This window comes from Triticum aestivum, chromosome 1B (assembly GCF_018294505.1).
Source record: "Triticum aestivum cultivar Chinese Spring chromosome 1B, IWGSC CS RefSeq v2.1, whole genome shotgun sequence".
Taxonomy (NCBI): Eukaryota; Viridiplantae; Streptophyta; class Magnoliopsida; order Poales; family Poaceae; genus Triticum; species Triticum aestivum.
The window spans coordinates 390,327,244-390,348,327 of record NC_057795.1 but is presented as its reverse complement, the minus strand read 5'-3'; the positions used below and the strand labels follow the sequence as shown (position 1 = coordinate 390,348,327).

The following is a 21,084-nucleotide window of genomic DNA, read 5'->3' as shown; positions in this document are numbered from 1 at the left end:
TGCTTAACGAGATCTTGGTATTTGATCTGAGTCGGCTACGAGCCTATACGCACTAACCATCTACGTGGGAGTAGTTATGGGTATCCCGACATCGTGGTATCAGCCGAAGCACTTCAGACGTCAGCGACGGAGCGGCGCGCGCCGAATTGGACTGGAACGCCACTAGGCTAGGTCTGCTTTCGGCCGCCCACGCAACGTGCAGGTGTGCTCAGGGCGATGGGCCCAGACCGCTGCGCGCTTAGGTTTAGACCGGCGTGCTGGCCTCTCTGTTTTGCCTAGGTGGGGCTGCGACGTGTTGATCTTCCGAGGCCGGGCATGACCCAGGAAAGTGTGTCCGGCCAAATGGGATCGAGCGTGTTGGGCTATGTGGTGCACCCCTGCAGGGAAGTTAATCTATTCGAATAGCCGTGATCTTCGGTAACAGGACGACTTGGAGTTGTACCTTGACCTTATGACAACTAGAACCGGATACTTAATAAAACACACCCTTCCAAGTGCCAGATACAACCGGTGGTCGCTCTACCTCAGGGATATGAGGAGGGGATCGCCGGGTAGGATTATGCTATGAGATGCTACTTGGAGATGCTACTTGGAGGACTTCAATCTACATTCTTCTACTTGATGCAAGTCGGTGGCTGCGAGAAGCGTAGTCTTCGACAGGATTAGCTATCCCCCTCTTATTCTGGCATTCTGCAGTTCAGTCCACTAATATGGCCTCCTTACACATATACCCATGCATATGTAGTGTAGCTCCTTGCTTGCGAGTACTTTGGATGAGTACTCACGGTTGCTTTCTCCCCCCTTTTTTCCCCTTTCCTTTCTTTCTGGTTGTCGCAACCAGATGCTGGAGCCCTGGAGCCAGACGCCACCGTCGACGACGACCCCTACCACACTGGAGGTGCCTACTACTACGTGCAGCCCGCTGACGACGACCAGGAGTAGTTAGGAGGATCCCAGGCAGGAGGCCTGCGCCTCTTTCGATCTGTATCCCAGTTTGTGCTAGCCTTCTTAAGGCAAACTTGTTTAACTTATGTCTGTACTCAGATATTGTTGCTTCCGCTGACTCGTCTATGATCGAGCACTTGTATTCGAGCCCTCGAGGCCCCCTGGCTTGTATTATGATGCTTGTATGACTTATTTTATTTGTAGAGTTGTGTTGTGATATCTTCCCGTGAGTCCCTGATCTTGATCGTACACATTTGCGTGCATGATTAGTGTACGATTGAATCGGTGGCGTCACAGGCGGCACCCCTGCCGACAAAAAAGAGCTGCTGCTGCACGCTGACTGCACGGAAGGCGAGGTGCACTGTTGCTGGCGGCATCTTTGCATGCGCGGGAAAACGACACTGATTCCGTGACTCACGGCGCTGATTCCGATACAAATTTCGCTCTTTCTGATGATTCGAAAATTGACGCTGATAGCCTGCTTTTGCTTTAGTCATGCGCGGCGACAGGTTCCCTGTTGCAGACTTAGCTAATTCCCTCGCGCGTGCTGGCTATTGCTTGAGAGGATGCGACGGCACTGCAGAAATACACTCACTCGTTGCGGGAATCCGAGGTTCCCTGTTGTGCCGACACTACAGGGATCCTAAAATATCCCGCCTAATTTCCTCTGTTCTCGCTTATTTTCTCGCCATCATTAATCGTCTGAGCCTATAAAAGAAGACACCGAGGCTCTCGTCCAGCCATCCTAGAAATCGCCAGTGCGCAAAGTGTGTAACACATTTTTTCAGTCGATATGAGCTTGCCTTGTTCAGATCAAAGCATTAGGCCGAGGAAAATGAAGAATGCAAGTTTGCCTCCTGGGGTGGCAGTCCTGCGGTGTTGGTGTGGCGATCTTTGCAAGGTGAAGGAGGTGACGGATTTTTCTGATTGGTTGGGCATGAAGTTTTTCATGTGCGCCAATTATGAGGAAGATCCTGCCGTAGCTCTTTCAGAGTACGACAAGCCTCCGGTATGCTTTAACCATCACGAATAGATATTGTTGGTATTTTCATTGATTCTTTAGTAACATTCTTGTTTCTTGTTGTAGTCTCCTCCGCCTCTGTGCATGTACTATCGTTGGATTGACACGGAGAAGCCGGCTTGGGCAGTGACTGAGATTCGTGAAAGAAGTCGCCGTGCGTGGAATAGTTTATTTGTGGAAGAGCGACGCGAGAAGGCGGAAGCTGAGGAGAAAGCAGAGCAAGAGAGAGAGTTAAAAGAATACTATGCGGAGCAACACCGTTTTTTTCAGGAAATGGGAAAAAAACAGGGAAGAGGCTCGTCGCATGGAGGAGCAGGAACGACAGCGAAAGGAGGCTCGTGAGGCTGAGAGGCAGAGAAAGAAAGAAAGGGCTCGTGAGGCCAAGGCAGCAGAAGAAGCTGGCGATGGAAAAGGAAAATATCCACGCTAGACTCAGTAGATTCTTGTGGTAGTATTTTAAATTTCGCAATCATTTGTATCTTTATTTCTGCACTTTAATGTAGCTTTATTTTAGGAGTTAAATGTAGGTTTATTCCTACAATGTATCTTATTTTCAGTTGTGCCATGTCGTAATGGAAAAAAATATAGTTTAAGAATAAAGTAGTGGCATTTTCTTTTCCTCCACTAATATCGAACATCGTGCAACAACTACAAAATAAAATTAAGATAGAACATAATGCCCTACAATAAGAGAGTACAAACTAATAATGCAAGTACATCCGAATTAAACGGTAGAACTGGAATAAAACTACATGAAGGCATCATCGTCATCCTCCATCGATGCAGAACTCTTGCCCTTCGAGGATGTAGAACTCTTACCCTTGGACGATGCAGAACTCTTGCTCTTCGAGGATGCAGTACTCTTGCCCTTAGACGATGCAGAACTCTTGCCCTTTGATGATGCAGCACCCGGAAGCGGCGGCATGAAGATATCATCTTCATCCTCGCTCTCCTCAGTCCATAAAAATGGATGATTTTCTGCAGTCCTTCTGAAAGTTTCACTCTTCGGCTCCACTACATTCTTCCACCTTGCACGCAACCTAAGAAGTTCTTTACGTACCTCCTCATAGGTCCTTTCAGGCCACCCAGACCTACGTAATTGGTGAGCCAACACATTCATTATGGTGTCACTACCGGTGAGTTCGTCCCATGGAACTATCCTATTGTCCATCCTGAAATCGGTAGCTAGCCTCAGAAGAGTCCTGCTCATCCCAGGGTGAAAACTACGATCTAAAGGATAATGGGACATCTCGACTACACTACACTCGAATGCTTATCCACCTCCGTCTGAAGGGGGTTTTATAGGTAGAGAGGAGAAAATGGCGGGAAAGAACGAGTGCAGTGGAGCGGGATAGTATGGCGGGAGATATAGGCGGGAAAAATTGTTCCTGACTGGTGCATTTTTATTTCAGCAAACATAGATGTTCAAATCGAAAAGTCTGATACACACATATATAGATACAATGGGTCGCGCACGTGCATAGATGAATCACCCTACTTTACGATGACCACCTGGCCTTTCCTTACGACCGGAAGGTGACAAGCGATTAGGTGGCCGGGTCACACGAAGACCGCGGCCGTACTCCAATTCGGCTTCATGTGTCTGCGAGTCCTGCGTAGGTGGTGGAGTCGCGAATCCTTGTTGCGAACCTGAAGCGTAATTGTAGGCGTATGGTTGTGACTCCGGGGGGATAAAAGATGGGCCAATAACATCCCCTCCGAAGAACTCTGTAACTAATGATGTAACCGTGTTTCCAAGATCATGTGATGCTCCCCGGAGGCCTGTGTTGACGCCATGATCATGTGATGCTCCCCGGAGGCCTGTGTTGACGCCGCGTTGGGTGTTCTCATCGCCCCAATTAACATCAGGTGTGTCCTGCACATAGAAACATTTTAAACAAACTGTTAGAGGATAATATATGATATCATTGTAAATGCATTGAAATGTAAACATGACTACCTGAGCATATCCCTCTCCTATACTGTCTGGCCATTGTACTTGGTGCTGGTTTAAATCTGGTACACGAGTCTCCTCGGGCATGGGGATCCCTCGCGTGGAGAGAAACGGCTGAGATCCCTCACCCTGGGTGTATGCATCATATCCTGTGTACGCATATGGGTTAGGGGAAAGAAACTGCTCGGGCATCGAATCCAAGCCCGTGCCATGGTCCTGAGATGTCTCCCCCTGATGAAGCTGCATCGAAGAAGAGCGATGCAGTGGTAGAGATGAGTCATGTCGTGGCAATGTCGTTCTAGTACTCGAACCCTCCCCCCATTGCTCATGGCTCGTACGCGCCTCGCTCGGTCTGGACGACGGTGCCGCACTCGGTCTGGCTGACCTCGCTACCGGCATGTATGCTCCAGTGGCAACGTCGTCGCCTCTACCGCATCTGAACTTCTTTGCCACGAATTGTTGCAAAAGTTTCTGGAATGTCTTGCGATATGGGCCCTGGGCCGGCATGCTATCCGTAGCCATCTGCCCTACTTCGTTGACATTTTCAAGCTGAACAATATTTGGATATTATTTAGTTCAAATGATTATGAAATGATGGACCTAAAAAAGTTACAAGTGATTACCAGGTGGTCACGATAGTAAGCTGCATGCAGCTCAACATGTCTCCGCGCCTGCTCCTCTTGTGTGAGATGTGTTGGTATAGTAGCTGGCTGACTGGCCAGGCTAGCACGTGTGTTCATGCAGTACCACTGCTTGTACGCTTGATCTGTACTTCCATCATACGGCCTGCAAAATTAAATAATTACATAAACCGTTGTGATGAAAGCAAAGCATCTTCACGCATCGTATGATCATCGTAAAAAAATAATGTATATAAAATATACCTAAGTTGACGCACTATATCTGCTAGCGCTTCATTTGTCCACTTGTGTACCCATTCATTGTTCTCTTCCCTCCAATCGTATAAACTCCAACCCCTGCCCATATTGGTTAGCCTGCAAATTATGTAACAAAGTGTGAGTTTAGTAAATTAAAAATGACACTAACTATTTAGGGATGTCACATCTTACTTATGTGTTTCCTCGTCGATACGTCTGGGAAAAGGTGGTGGAATTTCTTGATAGAGACTGAACTGTCTCATTACACGCTCTGGGTTGTAAGGTTCAACACACCACAGGAACAATAAGTTGCAGCGAGTCAGCCAGAATGCACTATCGGTCAACATGCCTGGTGTGAAGTGTCGAGCATCAAAGACCATTTTTAGCTGGTCCTGAGTCCACGGGTTCCATGTGACTTCTGCCTCATCAAGTATCTCAAACTGCTGGTGGTACATAGGGTAACAATTTTTCGCAATATCTGGAGACCAACGTTTCCGTGCCTTTGTCCACCTGGTGGCCATAGTTGCGCTAGCACCCTCGCCAAAGTCATATGGGTATATGGGTTGTACTATACGAGGTCGTCCTACAGGGAGGTATTCCCAGGACCACAACTGTAGAAACTCATAGGCGACACAAAGTAATGGAGCTTTTTGTGCGAAAGAGGTTTTTTGCGTGGCATCACACAAGCCTCTGTATGTATGAGATAGCATGGCAGAACCAAAGCTGTATTTTGGCTGCTCGGGTAAAGGTTCATCTACCATATTCTCTGCAATGTAGATGAGACCAGGGACAACAACGTCCCCATGTGAATTTGGAAATAGATTCCCGAGGAGCCACAACAAATATGCAAACAGATGTCTTTTTCTCGTCTCCTCATTGGCGAAGCTAGATAAATTAAGAAAGTTATCACGAAGCCAGACGAGTGGGATGCCCCGAGGGTTACCAGAACATTGTGATTCTGGCATTTCCATCCCAAGACGGGCTGCTATATCTAATGCCCAAGATGGAGACACTCGTGGAGAGACTACCGGCTCACCTCTAATTGGTAGAGCAGTGATCATAGAAACATCTTTCAGTGTAGGTGCAAGCTCCCCAAAACGAAAGTGAAAGGTGTGGGTTTCAGGTCTCCACCGGTCAACGAGGGATGTCAAAAGGGATGGGTCCGAACATACTTGGTCGTCGCATGATGTGAGCCTAGCAAAACCTTGTAGTCCATAAGCGTCAAGGTGAGCAAGGAAATGATTGTGTATTGGCCATGTTTTCTTTATGGTTCGAAGTCTGAAAGGCCGATAATCATGCTTAGTATTTGGTTTCAAAAATAGGTGGCAACGGTGCCCGGCGTCATGGGGCCCCTGCAAAAGCACTGGCACTTCACCCATAACCTGCACACAAACATACAAATATAAATTACGAGGAAGACAGAAATACAAATGCAAATCAAAATTAACTTAAAAAATACAAAGAGATACGATTTACATTAATTATCTGAAGTTAACATCAGGAGTACAATAATACAAAGAGAATCAATTTAAATTCAATATAAGTACACATAACGAGTAGAAATATAAATAGACATGGCGAGTACATATATATCAACATCATGCGTTGTTGTTGGCTCGATACGGGCAGTCTTTGCGTGAATGTCCAGGACACCTGCAAACGCGGCATCGCCTTGGTTCTCCCATCTGGCTATGGTCCATGTCATTGCGATGACGCCTAGACTGACGTCGTCCCTTTGCGGTTCTCATCAAGTCGGTGTTCGGAACCCATTTCGGCCCATCTGGCCACAACATTTTGTAGTTCATATCAATGCCCCAAGCCCAGAACTCACCGTTCCAAGTGTTGTACAGATTGTACATGTTGAAGTACGGCGATATGTATGGCTCGACGCTGATTTTTTGAACAGCAGCCGCCCGGAGCACATGACTGCAAGGGTAGCCCTCAAGCTTGGGCTTGTTACAAGTGCACTCACAGGAGGTTGAGCCAAGGGTGACAGCTTGCTTTTTTGATCCTCTGTGGTGACCCTTAACGTACTTGGCTCGCACATTGACCTCCCACTTATTCCTAAGTGCGTCCACTTTCCTGCAGCCATGACTTTGGGACTTCTTTGCTTTCTCGTCCAGATGTTTTTGCATCTTCTCGGACCATGGCTTGTTCAATTCAACTTGTGCTTTGGCGACGGTGACCCTGTCTGCAAAGTATGACAGGGTCCGGTTCCAAGTTTCTTCAATTAGGGCTGTGATAGGCAGTGCTCGCACCCCTTTAAGAACACCATTGTACACCTCTGACATGTTGCTGGTCATTATTCCATATCGAGCCCCGGTGTCGTGAGCCTGCGCCCACTTCTCCAAATGAGGGCAATTCTCGGTGATCCACTGGCTCAAATTTATGGTTGTCCTACGACCCCTCCGGTCTTCTCTCTGCGGCAAGGCCGCGCGGTCGATCTCACCATTGATACCTGCCCATATCACATTCATTTTGGCTTCAGTTTTTTGCATGCACATCCTCTTGAATAACTTGAACCAATCCTTGTTTTTGAATTTGGAGTAAAAGTTTGCTGCCAAATGCCTCATGCACCACCTTCCCTCTAGATCGGGCCAGCCCCACTCTTCTTCCGACGCCTTAATTATTTCAAGAGCGCTTAATAATCCAGTGTTGCGATCAGAAATGATGCAAACACCTTTACGCTCTTTCACGACACCAATCTTCACGCAGCTCAGGAACCACAACCAGCTATCTTTGTTCTCGCTCTCGACCAATGCATATGCAATAGGAAGAAGATGATTATTTGCATCCGCTGCAATCGCCACCAATAGTGTGCCCTTGTACTTTCCAGTGAGAAAGGTACCATCAACAGATAATACCGGGCGACAGTGCCTGAAGGCTTGTATAGTCTGGGCGAATGCCTAGAATAAGCGGTCCAGGATTAGCTCACCCGGGTTCATTGGGTTTGGACGTTCTCTCCGCCAAACTTGAGTCCCCCTATTAGCACTTGCTATTTGATGAAGCATTCTAGGGGCATAAGAATATGCCTCCTCATAGGTACCATACAAGTTCTTGAATATATTTTCCTTCGCACGCCTAGCCTTGCTGTAGCTAACAGGGAATCCAATTAGATCCTCTGCATCTTTTTGCAGAGCCCTAACACTAATGTTGAGACTTCCCTGCACAATTGTTTCCATCGTCTGTGCCACAAATTTTGCTGTCACATTGCAGTGATCTGAAAGAATCCCAGTTTGCTCACAGGTATGCTCCACTATTTTTGTGATATGCCATGACTGACATACCCCAGGCTTCAGTCTAGCGAGAACTCTTCCGCGGCAACCTTTCGCGGTGTGGATGCATATGACCTTCAACTCTTTTTTATCAGACTGCTTCACTCTATGCTGGCGGTGGATGCCGATTGCATAGCTACCCATTGCCTGGTAAGCAGACTTCTTATCTGGGAAAACTTGCCCAACCTCCAGGCTTCCCGCTCCTAGGCCAGAAGCAGAGTGAAATTCGTTGGTGATGCTCATATCCTGTAAAAACTCAGGTTGCAGTGCCGCCGCGACCGCACTCTGAGGAGGAACATCTTCTTCTCCGCTTGACTCCGAAGACGCAGAAGAATGATCATCATCATCTAGCGCCTCCGGCAATCCCTCCACGTGTTCGCTCATGTCAACGGCCGCCGACCAATATCCTGTGTCATACATAGGCTGGCCGCCCGTCGGTTCCGATGGGCCGATGCTAGGGGCTGATGTGATGGCCAACTCGACCTCACCACCCCTGCTACTGCATCCGGCAACATCAGTGACTGAAATGAACTCCACATACACCATCGGCTGACCATACATTGAGTTATTGGGATTGCTTGCAAACCTCATGTACGACCCCCACGACCGATCACCTGTGACAGGCCGCAAACCCCAACGGGCAACTGTCCCATCATTTCCTCCGTCAACGACGAAGGCCTCCATTGTCATTTTTTTCCTGCATCACTGGGCCAAACACCGCTCGGATGCACCTTCTAACCGCTGCGTAACCCACGTTGACCATGTCTCTCACCACTACTGTAGTCGACTCGCAGAAGGACACATCCACCCCGCATGGACCGTCGCGTAAGACGTTCCCATAGTACACTACTAAATTTTCCATAGTACCTAACCAACATACATGTTTACATTTCAAATAATTAGTAACTGAACATTTAGTAACGATGACAACATTTACATATCTTATGACTAAAATAATAACCGTATTTTCGTTATAAATATTCGGTTTGTTTTTAGAATCATTTGCTTAGACTTTAAGGGGTTGTTTGGTTAACGGGTATTTAAAGATCTATTTTTCTCAAACTTGTCTATGAGCGTAACAAACTAAAACTCTGTTTGCTTTTCTCTAACTACCCCAAAAATATCCTAAAATAGTTCTCGTAACATGCAAAAACTTAACTTCTGGAAAAACGACTATTAGTAAAATATGGTTTTCTACATAATTTCCTTACAACAGGTTATGACAAAACTGAGGGTAAGTACTCGCTATTCAAACAACCACTAAACATAATATTACGATAATAACATTTAAATATCATATGAGTGTCATTTTTCTTACAACAGGTTATGTCAAACTATTTTTCTTACAACATGTTATGACAAAACCCATGGTAATTACTCGCTATCCAAACAACCAGTAAACATAATAGTACGATAATAACATTTTAATATCATATGAGTAAAACATTTAGTTTCTTTCGGCTTTATATAATTTTTTTCACATCATACGATAACAATCATTTATCTACAAATAATAATATTTACAGCAACATGCACATTATTCACAATATTACATCAATACAAAAAATATTAACAAAATTACAGTGTCATTTTTTTACCTTAGCTCCAATATGGATGTGCTTGCAAATGCAATTAAGCGTCAAAATAGTTTCAATAAATATCCGTCGCCAGTACTATATGAACGGAGTCAACCTGTTATCACATTAACATCAATATTACACACGGATTTTTCTTCCTGCTAACAAAATGGAAACACAATTTCTTCAATCATGTCTTCTCCTCCTTGTTTGTTATTAAGATGAATTATTTTACCTAATTACATACATCATTAAGTACATTAGCACCTAATCTTAACATATAAAATTTAGATTATTGCGACATAACTATAGACTTATTAATAAACATACCGCATAAAATAACATACCACATGAAATAACATACCACATGCAATAAAAAATATTGTAAATGTTGTATCTGTCGTCTGAAATTATTTCTAACCTCTACGCACTAACATAGCATAGCTAATGACGAGCTAAAAGACTAACTAATTACCACCCTGCATGCACAAATAAATAAATGTATTGCAAAGCTCATACCTTGATCTTCAACTTCGTACTTCACTCTCGCAACGCAAATCCTACTCCTCAAGCTCTAAATGACTCCAAATGACTCCTTCAAGTGCTAAAATTATGCCTAAAACAACAGAGAATACACACTTAGGAACTAATCAAACAGAACAAAAACATCATGCATGTGAACGAAACCAACAAAAATGGATAGATCTTACCTTAATCTAACTTTTCTTCAACTTCATCATCTTCGAAATCAAACTCCAAATCGACCAAAATCACGAGTAAAAGTGGCTACCTAGTTTTCCTTTCTGTCTATGTATGCGCTCAGAGAGAGTTAAGAGGCAACCAGAGATATGCGAGAGAGAGTGTATGCGCACGGAGTCGCGGATGTGCGTTTAAAAAGAAGAGGACCACTGTATTGTCGGCAGAACAAATCAGAACTCACCTACCACGGCATCGGATTCCAGCATCGCGGTGTCTCATCATACGCAGCAACAACAACGCCTGAGTGCTGTCGCTTCGGCTGGAGAAATAGACGGAAGCGAGAATCACGCACAGCTTTAATCAGTGTCGTTTACGTAGCAATCAGTACTACAAAGTTTAGGCGGGAATCCGATCATCGAAACTTGTGGCAGGCAAAACAAGGAGCTGGGAAAAGCAGCGCCCGTGAAAATCTGCGCCACCGGAATCAGCGCCGCACGGGAATCAGCGCCGTCTGCGCCGTTGTCGCGCGTGCAGCAGCAGTCTCGCCGCCTCCTGCAGTGGCGGCCTGGCCCACAGGCGGGGCCCGCGAGCATCACAAGTGGTCGGCCCGCGCCCGACAGCGGCCACAGAGGCCGCCTCGCTAGGTGGCGGCGTGGCCCACCAGGCCTGGCCGTTCCGTCCCGGCTCGGCGCACTGTGCTGACACGGTTATTTCCCGCGCGGCCGCCTCCGGCGGTGGCGGCCGGGCCCGCCGCCTCGTCGCGTGGCGGCAGGTGCCACGTGTCGCCTGCCGCGCCTGCCGCCATCGCTGAGGGGGTCCTTTTTGTCAATGTTTTTGACATGTGGTCTTTTTTGGCAATTCTGTTGGTCAGGGGGTCCTTTTGGACAAAAAATCGATGGATTTGTCTTTTGACGTGAAGCAAGCAAGCTAGCTATGCTCCTGGATCGATTCTTCACGCATTAGGATACTAGTACATGCATGTACCACGTACTAGCTAGTCGTCGATCGATTGATCACACAACTCGGCGGAACTTCAACACGTGATCGAGCGGGCGCGTGTGGTGGCGATCGGGCGTGTGTGCGCTCGAGCGGGAGCAACGGCTGGTGGGCGAGAGCGCAGGCGGGTAGGGATCGGGCAGGCGTAGCCGGCGGCCGACGCAGAGGGCGCGCGAGCGGCGGCGACGGCCGGCACGGGAGGTGCGCAGACGGCAGCGCTGGGTGGCAGCGGCGGCGGCGGCGCGGAGGAGACGTGCAGCGGCGGCGGAAAGGTAGGGTTAGAACCCGAAAACTGATACCATGTAGAATATGTGAATTGCATGATGTATTGCTCTTCGTGCATAGGCATGTATATATGAGTACAAATGTGGGCTACGGACCTCAACTACATAAGAACTAGGAGACGGGCCCAATATACAGTATACACAGATCATATATACTCGACACTAACAAGAATGGACACGTAGAGCCATTTCTTTGGGCACTTCATATGTGTGGCAAAGGGTTATGGGCACATCGCGCCTAGAGCAACTCTAGCAAAGTTGCCAAAACTTGAGTCAGTCATCCCTCGTATGTAGTGTGTTTCATAATGTTTTAAAGGCTGCAGGGACTACGTGCAACAACATAATCGTTAAACTGCAGCCTCTATAATTTGATTTGCTTCAAACTTCTAGGGGCAATTTAGGCGACATTTAATCCTAACCAAACAGTGAATAAACACAACAATTTAATTAGCAACTATATAAGTGGTCAGACTTTGCCGTATTATATATATTTTGTCACTTGAAGTATCGTTAAACGACATTTTCATATATGCAATGTTGCTATTTGATTGGTTACTTGCGCTCGGGCTTGAGCTGGGCTACGACGACAAACATCATGACGGGATTAGCGGGGGTGACAACCTCCTTCTCATTGTCGTGGTTGACGGGGACAATGGCGCACGAAGCAGTAGACCATGCCTCCAGCTACGACAAGAGTCACCAGCGTCCCGCGAGCCACCATAAATGTGGTGGGTGGTTTCTCTCGTTCACCATCAAATATAAGGCAATAATGTGGACGACAATGATAGAGATGAGGGTCAAGAAAGTAGTGGTGAGATTTAAGGCTTACATGAGGATTTGACCTAGCTCACGAAGTCAATTTGACCAACTCTGGAGAACAGACCAACAAAGAGGGTGAGTGTTCTTGGTGGATTCATAGATTAAATTCAAGTCAAGCTAGATCAGCAAGCTGCTTTCTCAAATACGCACGAGTGTACGTATTATATATTAAAGAAGAGAATTTGAGGAGAGAACCCCTCCACCTTACAACTTAGATGTTACATGCAGAACACGACTCCACCTCTGTTGTTAGTGCACTAGCCCACCCTCTCCCGAGTACCGACCTGCCTAAGTAGCCTTTGAAGTTGTCAACGTCGCCTTTGAAAGAGTACGGCCTGACTCCAACTCCCCCCCTCTGGATGTAGTTGATGGCAAGGTGTTGTGATGGTGTTGCTCAGTTGACAACTATAGTGTTGCGGTGCTTCCGTAGTATCCACATGGTGAGAACAAGAATCACGAGAACGTCCTTGATGTGATGCTCACCTCCACTCTTGTCCGTGCACCAAGCGTTTAAATGATCATTGCTCCTGGTGCCCATTCAGGCTTGCAGAGTGCCGTGCACACAATCGCCTAGACCTCTCTCGCAAATAAGTAATCCAAAAGGATATGGTTTATAGTTTGGCCATGTTGAACACAAAATGGGCATGAATCTTGATGCGGCAGCCCTCATCGAGCGAGCCGGTCGGATGTCCAACACTTATTTCTTAGTGCCAGTTAGGTGAAGAATCTGCACTGCAACGGTGCCCTGGACTTCCACGTAAAGTCACACATAGAGACAACCTCTCTGCTTATGTGCCCTTTATCGCGTACTCCTTCCGTAAAGAAATGTAAGATTGTTTAGAAGCTTTTATATTTCTTTACAAAGGGAGTACAAAAACATCCACGCACAAACCTCGACGTGTCTTCATCGACAATCTCCCTTTCAGTTTAGAGAAAAGATTTAAATGTGGTATATCATTAATTGAGTAAATTGGTGAGGAAAATCTTAAACGGAGGACCGTCATCGTTAGGATCATCTTTTACATGTGCAAAGTGCAATGATCGAACATATACAAAACATAAACATGAAGGCGCGCAGAAGGGCGATGAAAAACATGGGCATCCGCGTGATGGTACTCCGCGTCCACAGAATTAGGTCTGGGTATAATATATCCGTACCCAGGACGGGTCTGCTTAACTACTTAGACGGATTTGGCGGGCGGGCCCACGCGATGACAACACTGTTTGTTTTTGCTCACGAGTCTGATCATCAAGGCGGAAAGAAAGTCAGAAAAGCCGAGCGAGTCCCGTCCGTCCCTCCGCCTATTTAGCGCCGCGCTCGCCGCTTCCTCCTCTCCTCCCCAGCCTCATCAATCACCACCCCGGAGCGACAAGCGAGCGATGGCGCGCGTCTCCAATTCCAAGAAGCGCATGCTCCACACCAACAGCAGCAGCAACAAGAAGGAGGAGGCGACCACCGCCAACGCCAACGCCAACGCCGCTGGGAACGACGGCCGCCCCATCCGCGTCTACGCCGACGGCATCTTCGACCTCTTCCACTTCGGCCACGCCCGCGCCCTCGAGCAGGCCAAGCTGCTGTACGTTCTTATTATCCTGTTCTTGGCGCGTTACGGAAATCGTCATACGTACATGCCATGTAGATCTAGGTCCGCCTGGCGGTTGAATTTGTTGGATCTGGGGCCGCGTATGTCGCCTCGTTCCAAGGCGACATCTGAATCTCGGTCCAACCGCCTCAAATCGATACCTCCGGTTTTTCTTCTGTCTCCAGTCTGCTGCAGTATGATGCTCATTTCGATCTGTGACTGCCCGGCGACAGGTTCCCCAACACGTACCTGCTGGTGGGATGCTGCAACGACGACCTCACGCGGCGCTACAAGGGCAAGACCGTCATGAACCAGGAGGAGCGCTACGAGTCCCTGCGCCACTGCAAGTGCGTAACCACCATCAACCGCTCCTCATTTCCACCTCTTCAATTAGTATACATCACACTGCATTTCTTCATTCAGTTATTACGAGATGCAGACACGCATCACTAGTATAGTATGCCAGTTACACATCACTTTCGATTATCAAATGCCACCAGTTGCCGCCAATTGTGCATTGGAGCCATCCTTTCCTGTTATTCTTTTCATCACCAGGAGAACTAGATGATGTGATTCATTGCAGTACCATGCTTATCTAAATACTCGAGTTGACCCATTTGACATTTCCCCCTGTTCTAAGCATATGCTACGTTTATTTATTTAAGAATGAAGTAGAACACCCATGCCGATGATTTTATGCCTGTTTTTTTAATGATATTTAATCAGAAAATGGTATTTTCTAATCTGCTGATCGTCTAACTATTTATCTGCTGCTTTAGGTGGGTTGATGAGGTCATTCCTGATGCTCCCTGGGTTCTCACGCCAGAATTCATTGAGAAGCATCAGATTGACTATGTCGCACATGATGCTTTGCCGTAAGTCATACCCGCACAAGGGTTATATCAAATCCCCATTTTCCCTCTCTAATCAGCTCCACTAACTACGCATTTTCCTTTTGTACTCGTTGCAGTTATGCTGATACAAGCGGTGCTGCAAATGACGTCTATGAGTTTGTAAGTTTGCATCTCCACAACTAGTATATGTCGATTAACGGCGATATCTTTACCATTGCTTACTTTATCCTATGGCAATATCAGGTCAAGAAGATTGGAAAATTCAAGGAAACAAAAAGGACCGATGGAGTATCGACATCGGACCTTATAATGAGGATAGTGAAGGACTACAACCAGTATGTGATGAGGAATCTAGCACGAGGTTACTCAAGGAAAGATATGGGCGTGAGCTATGTTAAGGTCAGCCACATTTCTGATGACACCTAACCAACCCTTTTATGTGACAAGCAAAGCTTGACACATGGCTTATTTTTTGTCTTTCAGAACATTGTGATGTTTTTGGTCTCCCAGCCTAGGTGATAACTTGTGTTGGTCGTCTTGTTTTCAGGAGAAACAACTGCAGGTGAATATGAAGATCAATAAACTGCGGGAGACTGTGAAGGCACAGCAAGAAAAGGTAACCAACCATGCGTGTTCTCAATTCAAACCATACTTGCCGACAATCCTAAAATCGATCGTTCCATCAACATGGTACAATAGACGGTTTTTTAGGCCTGATGATTATTAGTTGCGCTGATCTTCTGATGTGCTGTATAGTTGCAAACGGTGGCGAAGACGGCTGGGATAAACCACGAAGAGTGGCTGGCGAATGCGGATCGCTGGGTGGCAGGTTTCCTGGAGAAGTTTGAGGAGCACTGCCACGTCATGGTATAGTATACTTTGCTTAGAATCTACAAACAGAGTAGTCGAGTAGAACATAAAATTCTTGAGAAAGAGACGTATACTGATGCTGCTGCTGTAATAATTGCGCAGGAGACTGCCATCAAGGACCGGATACAGGAGAGGCTGGGGAGGCAGGCCGGCAAAGGCATAGCCGGCGGTCTCATGCGGCAGCCGGTGGCGGCGGCCTGATCTTTCAGACCAGGTCTTGGTGAAGGTGTGAACGAACACCGAGAAAGCGAGAAGTTGTTTAGTTGTGATTGTGTCATGGAATGTGATGCTTGTGCGAGTAAAGTGGTTGAGTTAGCTGAGCAAATCCTTTGTATTATTATTGTTCTTTTTTTGTTGGTGGAGTGTGTGTGTGTGTGTGTGTGTGTGTGTGTGTTGTTTCACAGTTTTGTACGCAGATGTCTATATAGCAGAGGCGTTTGGTGTCGATCGAGCGTCTTACCTACTATGCGGAGAGAGTTTTGTTAACCGTGTTCTCTGTAGGCTGTATCTTCTGTAATGAGAGAAAAGAAGTTGCGCCGTTTTTTGTGCTTACCCCATAAGAAAACGGAGCACGGATTAAGTTGAACTATGAATTGTTTGTAACCCATCAAGAATGTTGGTGTTTTTCTCACAAAAAATGAAAAAAGAACGTTTCATGGAGTGGTGATCTGTGCTGGGTGCCCTGCTGAATGGCAACCGAAGGATCCCAATCCGGATACGTCCTGGCCTCGGACTCCTGGCCACATACACCTGCATCAAACACAACACCGAAAAGTCTTTCAGGTTCGCATCAGTGGCAGCCAACCCTGCTGCTTCCGTCTCCGTTTCAGCTTCTGCTCCACTCCACTGGCCGGCCGGTCGTTCATGGCCGCGATGATGGGGATTTCCGCTTTGCGCTCCCACCACCCGCTCCCCCTGTCGACCGCGCGCCCGGCCACGGCTCTCCCCCGCGCCACGTCGCCGACGTCGCACCAACCCAGGTCGCTCACGCTTCTACGATGCCGATGCCGATGCCGACGCAGCCTCCCCCATTCTTGCTGCAGCTCCTCTCCTCGTGCCTCGCTCTCACCGGGCGCCCCCGACTCGGCCGCTTTCATGGCATTGGCTCCCAACAATGCCGCCCTTCGCCACCGCCTCATCGCCCCCAACTCCACCGCCGGCTCCGGAGACGGCGCTGCCACCGGAGGCCTGCCCAGCGTGAGTGCTCCTCCTCCTCCTCTTCCTCAGAATCGAACAATCGTCGACGACAGATAGTAGATAGTAGTATATTCTTATCCTCTGCACTTGTACGTATGTATAGGTTCTTGGCATCGCGCACCTGGCGGTGTCGCTTGGCATCGTGCTGGCGTCGGACAAGTACCTGAAGCAGGCGTTCGTGGCCGCGTCCATCAAGTTTCCCAGCGCCCTCTTCGGCATGTTCTGCATCTTCTCCGTGCTCCTCGTCCTCGACACCGTCGCGCCGGCGCTGGCCAAGGGCTTCATGGACTTCTTCGAGCCCGCCACGCTCTTCATCCAGAGGTGGCTGCCGCTCTTCTACGTCCCCTCCCTCGTCGTCCTGCCCCTCGCCGTCAGGGACATCCCGGCCGCCTCCGGCCTCAAGATCTGCCTGATCACACGTACTCTACCACCACGCATGCCATTGCCACTCAGTCCTGTCCTGCTACAAGATTTTTGTTCTTCACTGACGCTGTCGTCCTCGATGCTGCATTTTTCTTTTTGGTGTGTCGCCGGCAGTCGGTGGCTGGTTCGCTTCGCTGGCGGTGGCGGGGTACACGGCGCTGACCGTGAGGAAGATCGTCAAGACGGAGCTCATCGCGGCCGAGCCGATGGGCAAGCCGTCCGCCTTCGTGACGTTGGAGTTCTGGGCGTGGGGCGCCGTCTTCGTCGCCTCGTTCGCGACGGCGTTCGTGAACCCCACGGCGCTTGGCACCACGGCCAGGACGTGCCTCCCGTTCATGCTCGCTTCCACTGTACTGGGATACATGGTTGGTTCTGGGTAATTGATTACTATGTCTTTCTACTACTAACAACATATATACTCCTAGTCCTATACACTTACAGTTAAGATACCAATACAGTACTATGTACAAGGTTTAGTACTACTACTACTACTTCATTTGCATTTGCCTGACTACAGCTTATATGTGGATGCTCTCTTTTCAGGTTACCGGCTGGTATCAAGAAATTGTTACACCCGATCATCTGCTGCGCGCTTTCTGCGAATTTGTCGGCGGTCGCATATGGGTACCTCTCCGGGTCCGGAATCGATGCCGCGCTAGGTTTCAATCTAAACTTCACTGCAATCAAATTCTGAATTCTTCTGTAGTTTCACAACAGTTGCCTTGTAAGTGCGGCCATATATAGTCTGCTCTGCTCTAACACAAGTGGTTGGTTTTGCAGGTGATTACCTGACAAAGGTGCCATCGAATCCTGGAGCTGGTGACGTCCTGATGGGATTTCTTGGGTCTGTCATCTTATCATTTGCCTTCTCAATGTTCAAGCAGAGAAAGGTATATGTAATTCCTAGCTAACTAGCTGGCATTGTTATCTTTGCAACACTTTCTTTTTTTGCGAAAAATCTTGCAACACTGTTACGGTTGATCTGTATCGAATCCTGATAAATCGTGTCGTTGTCGAATTCAGCTTGTAAAGAGGCACGCGGCAGAAATTTTCACGTCGATCGCCATTGCATCGACATTCTCCCTGTACTCCACAGCCATCCTAGGACGGTTGATTGGGCTGGAGCCAACGTTAACCATCTCCATATTGCCAAGGTGTATAACCGTGGCGTTGGCTCTGAGCATAGTGTCTTTCTTTGAAGGTAATTAAAAGAAATCCCCTTGCATTCTCTTCTGTGTAGCCACTGAATTTGGAATGTGGTGATATAGCTGACTGATGTGCTTTGTGCAATCCATGATGCAGGTGCAAACACTTCTCTGACGGCTGCCGTGGTTGTTCTGACGGGCCTGATCGGCGCCAACTTTGTGCAAGCGGCCATGGATAAGCTTGGCCTCAACGACCCCATCGCCAGAGGGATCGGAACAGCCTCCAGGTAAACTTGATGAAACTTTGGGATCCTGTCCTCTGTTCACTCTGAAAGCGTGCTAAATTTGATGGTGTTTTGGGGTACAGTGCTCATGGGTTGGGAACCGCGGCGCTGTCGGCCAAGGAGCCTGAGGCGCTCCCTTTCTGCGCCATCGCCTACGCGCTCACCGGCATTTTTGGCTCCCTGATCTGCTCCTCTCCGGCCGTCAGGCAAAGCCTGGTGTTCATAGCCGGCTGACACACATATATACACTGGTATACAGCAACGACAGCAGCTTGTGATGAGTTTTTTCTTTCCTTTTTATAAAAGAATGGTAAGTGCTTGGAGAACATAAGTGCAAAATTTCCCGCCAAAAAAAGGGTCAACATGTAAAGATGGATGGTTGCAACAAGTCAAGGTGTGAGTAGTACTCCCTGGCTTGTATAGCTTCTAAATGTTCAGTGATTGCTTTTCTCCATGTGATTTTTCTTCTTAAGGAACAAGATAGCCTGATTGGTTTGGTGCCTACGATTGGCTGGTTGGCTACAAATTGGTTCTTTCCTCTTTACATGGCCTTTTTGCGTATATGGAGCAGAGAGACAAGGAAAAAGGAAGAGAGATGTCATGCAAGAACCAGCCTCTATGGGCGTGTTTGGTTCCAGTTTGTAACAGTTCCTGCATCGCATGTCCATCTCAACCCAGCCCGGTTCTTGAAATGCAGCCTCATATGCAGCAGATGCAACCTGTTTGGTTGCCTGCATCACATGGAGGGGCGCTTACCCCCTGTTGTTTGGTTGCCATTTTTGTGCTTAGGGTGTGAGCGATGCAAACTTCAGCTGTTTGGTTGCAAACAACGTTTGTGCTCTGCTTACCCCATCACATGATCAGCACAACAACACAAGCAGAGCAAGAACAAACAAAGCAAGCAAGCAAGCAAAGAAATGACAACAAACTACTTAAGATTAACAGCAGGGGCATCCTCCTTCCCTGCTCCACACCAGGGTGTTGCTCCTGGCCAAAATATTAACATGTTCCCAGCATAAGTCTCGCCACACACAATAAAAGTTCAACACTAACAACTTAACTTAACTACATAGCATGCTCGATGTCACCAACGCAGTTGTGCCTACTGCAACGAAACCTGCACATGACCGAGGAGTCGTGGTTGTAGATCTGAACCTTCAGTCCGAGTCCTGAGATGCGCACAACGACGAGGTCGCCGGGGACGATCCGGTGGCGGCGACAGAAGTAGTTATAGCCCCGACCAAGCACCATGTGCCCCTCGAAGTTCTGGACCTGCACCCAGAGCATGCACCGCTTGTTCGCCGACAGCCTGACCACGCGGGGGAGCCGCTTGATGACCAGCCATGTGTTCATCACCTCCACAAACTTGTGAGGGACGACGAGCATGGCGAGGTCCTCGTTGTCCTTGATTTGCTGGTAGAAGCGCAGCGGCTCCCGGCCCCCCTCCTCGAGGCCCTGCCTCGAAGATCGTCCCCTTGAACGAGGTAGACTCATGAAGGCGATCCTGCCAGGCAGGTCCATCATCCTGAGCCACCTGTTCGTGGGGATGAAATCCTCGGCGCGCTCAGCTCCGGCCACCACCTGAGCTCCTCCACCCGTCACATCCCAGTCAGTCTTCAATATCTTGTCAGACAACATGACAAGTATTAGTGCACAAACTCACTGCAAAAATGGGCACATGCTGTTGGGCAAATACCACTAATCAGTGCACTTGCCCAACAGCAAGTGCCACTGATCAGTGGCATTTGCTCATGGCTAAATGCCACTGATCAGTGGCACTTGCTGTTGGGCAAATGCCACTGATCAGTGGCACTGACCAGTGCATTTTCCCAACAGCAAGTGCCACTGATATGAGCAACTTATCAGTGGCACTTGCTGTTGGGCAAGTCCACTTATCACTGCACTATCCTAAGCATGGGAGCATCTAAAAATAGCAAGTGCAAGTGCCAATAGCACCCGTGTGCAGCCATGCACATTTGGCATCATCCTAAAATGGTCCTACTACATGCACGTATAACAATCAACACAAACGCTAGCATGAACACAACTACTAGCATGAACACAACTAACTAGCATGATCACAGATCCTAGGACACACTAGCAGTAGTAGAAAAAAATTATCCTAGGACACACACTATAGGAAACAAGAACAGATCAGTCCGATTGGATTCGATTGGGATCAAAACCAATCGGATCTACTCAAATCCTATCTAATCCGATCGAATCCACTAACTACTAGCACATGCCAAAGAAAATAAACCCCTAATCTACATCTACGAG

At 47.9% G+C, this 21,084-nt stretch overlaps 4 protein-coding genes across 4 annotated transcripts; 3 read left to right on the top strand and 1 right to left on the bottom strand.

Annotated features, from left to right (window-relative positions):
- The first annotated feature begins 1,763 nt into the window (after nucleotides 1-1,763).
- Nucleotides 1,764-2,354, top strand: LOC123091612 (uncharacterized). Its single transcript, XM_044513176.1, has 2 exons — nucleotides 1,764-1,954; nucleotides 2,033-2,354. The coding sequence occupies exons 1-2, from the start codon at nucleotides 1,781-1,783 to the stop codon at nucleotides 2,306-2,308; spliced, it is 450 nt and encodes a 149-aa protein (XP_044369111.1). The 5' UTR covers nucleotides 1,764-1,780; the 3' UTR covers nucleotides 2,309-2,354.
- A 993-nt stretch (nucleotides 2,355-3,347) lies between these two features.
- LOC123078685 (uncharacterized) lies at nucleotides 3,348-5,319 on the bottom strand. Its single transcript, XM_044501277.1, has 5 exons — nucleotides 5,093-5,319; nucleotides 4,805-4,915; nucleotides 4,544-4,706; nucleotides 3,927-4,469; nucleotides 3,348-3,842 (listed from the first exon to the last, which is right to left on the bottom strand). Exons 1-5 carry the CDS (start codon nucleotides 5,317-5,319, stop codon nucleotides 3,456-3,458), a joined length of 1,431 nt encoding a protein of 476 aa, XP_044357212.1. The 3' UTR covers nucleotides 3,348-3,455.
- Nucleotides 5,320-13,717: 8,398 nt separating this feature from the next.
- LOC123126477 (choline-phosphate cytidylyltransferase 2) lies at nucleotides 13,718-16,249 on the top strand. The gene is made up of 8 exons (XM_044546712.1): nucleotides 13,718-14,025; nucleotides 14,265-14,378; nucleotides 14,811-14,906; nucleotides 15,002-15,044; nucleotides 15,129-15,284; nucleotides 15,433-15,501; nucleotides 15,642-15,752; nucleotides 15,858-16,249. The coding sequence occupies exons 1-8, from the start codon at nucleotides 13,829-13,831 to the stop codon at nucleotides 15,954-15,956; spliced, it is 885 nt and encodes a 294-aa protein (XP_044402647.1). The 5' UTR covers nucleotides 13,718-13,828; the 3' UTR covers nucleotides 15,957-16,249.
- Nucleotides 16,250-16,500: 251 nt separating this feature from the next.
- Nucleotides 16,501-19,308, top strand: LOC123126461 (plastidal glycolate/glycerate translocator 1, chloroplastic). The gene is made up of 8 exons (XM_044546711.1): nucleotides 16,501-16,952; nucleotides 17,056-17,371; nucleotides 17,490-17,751; nucleotides 17,919-18,034; nucleotides 18,156-18,265; nucleotides 18,399-18,576; nucleotides 18,678-18,807; nucleotides 18,888-19,308. The coding sequence occupies exons 1-8, from the start codon at nucleotides 16,620-16,622 to the stop codon at nucleotides 19,036-19,038; spliced, it is 1,596 nt and encodes a 531-aa protein (XP_044402646.1). The 5' UTR covers nucleotides 16,501-16,619; the 3' UTR covers nucleotides 19,039-19,308.
- The last annotated feature ends 1,776 nt before the right edge of the window (nucleotides 19,309-21,084 follow it).

Coding starts and splice junctions, on each gene's coding strand:
- LOC123078685 (XM_044501277.1), bottom strand. CDS start 5,319: ATGGCCACCAGGTGGACAAAGGCACGGAAACGTTGGTCTCCAGATATT. Junction 4,916..5,092: donor TGCAACTTATTGTTCCTGTG/GTGTGTTGAACC, acceptor CATAATTTGCAG/GCTAACCAATATGGGCAGGG. Junction 3,843..3,926: donor TAGGAGAGGGATATGCTCAG/GTAGTCATGTTT, acceptor TTCTATGTGCAG/GACACACCTGATGTTAATTG.
- LOC123091612 (XM_044513176.1), top strand. CDS start 1,781: ATGAAGAATGCAAGTTTGCCTCCTGGGGTGGCAGTCCTGCGGTGTTGG. Junction 1,955..2,032: donor CAGAGTACGACAAGCCTCCG/GTATGCTTTAAC, acceptor TTCTTGTTGTAG/TCTCCTCCGCCTCTGTGCAT.
- LOC123126477 (XM_044546712.1), top strand. CDS start 13,829: ATGGCGCGCGTCTCCAATTCCAAGAAGCGCATGCTCCACACCAACAGC. Junction 15,502..15,641: donor TGAAGGCACAGCAAGAAAAG/GTAACCAACCAT, acceptor TGTGCTGTATAG/TTGCAAACGGTGGCGAAGAC. Junction 15,753..15,857: donor AGGAGCACTGCCACGTCATG/GTATAGTATACT, acceptor ATAATTGCGCAG/GAGACTGCCATCAAGGACCG.
- LOC123126461 (XM_044546711.1), top strand. CDS start 16,620: ATGGCCGCGATGATGGGGATTTCCGCTTTGCGCTCCCACCACCCGCTC. Junction 16,953..17,055: donor CCACCGGAGGCCTGCCCAGC/GTGAGTGCTCCT, acceptor ACGTATGTATAG/GTTCTTGGCATCGCGCACCT. Junction 18,808..18,887: donor GGGATCGGAACAGCCTCCAG/GTAAACTTGATG, acceptor TTTGGGGTACAG/TGCTCATGGGTTGGGAACCG.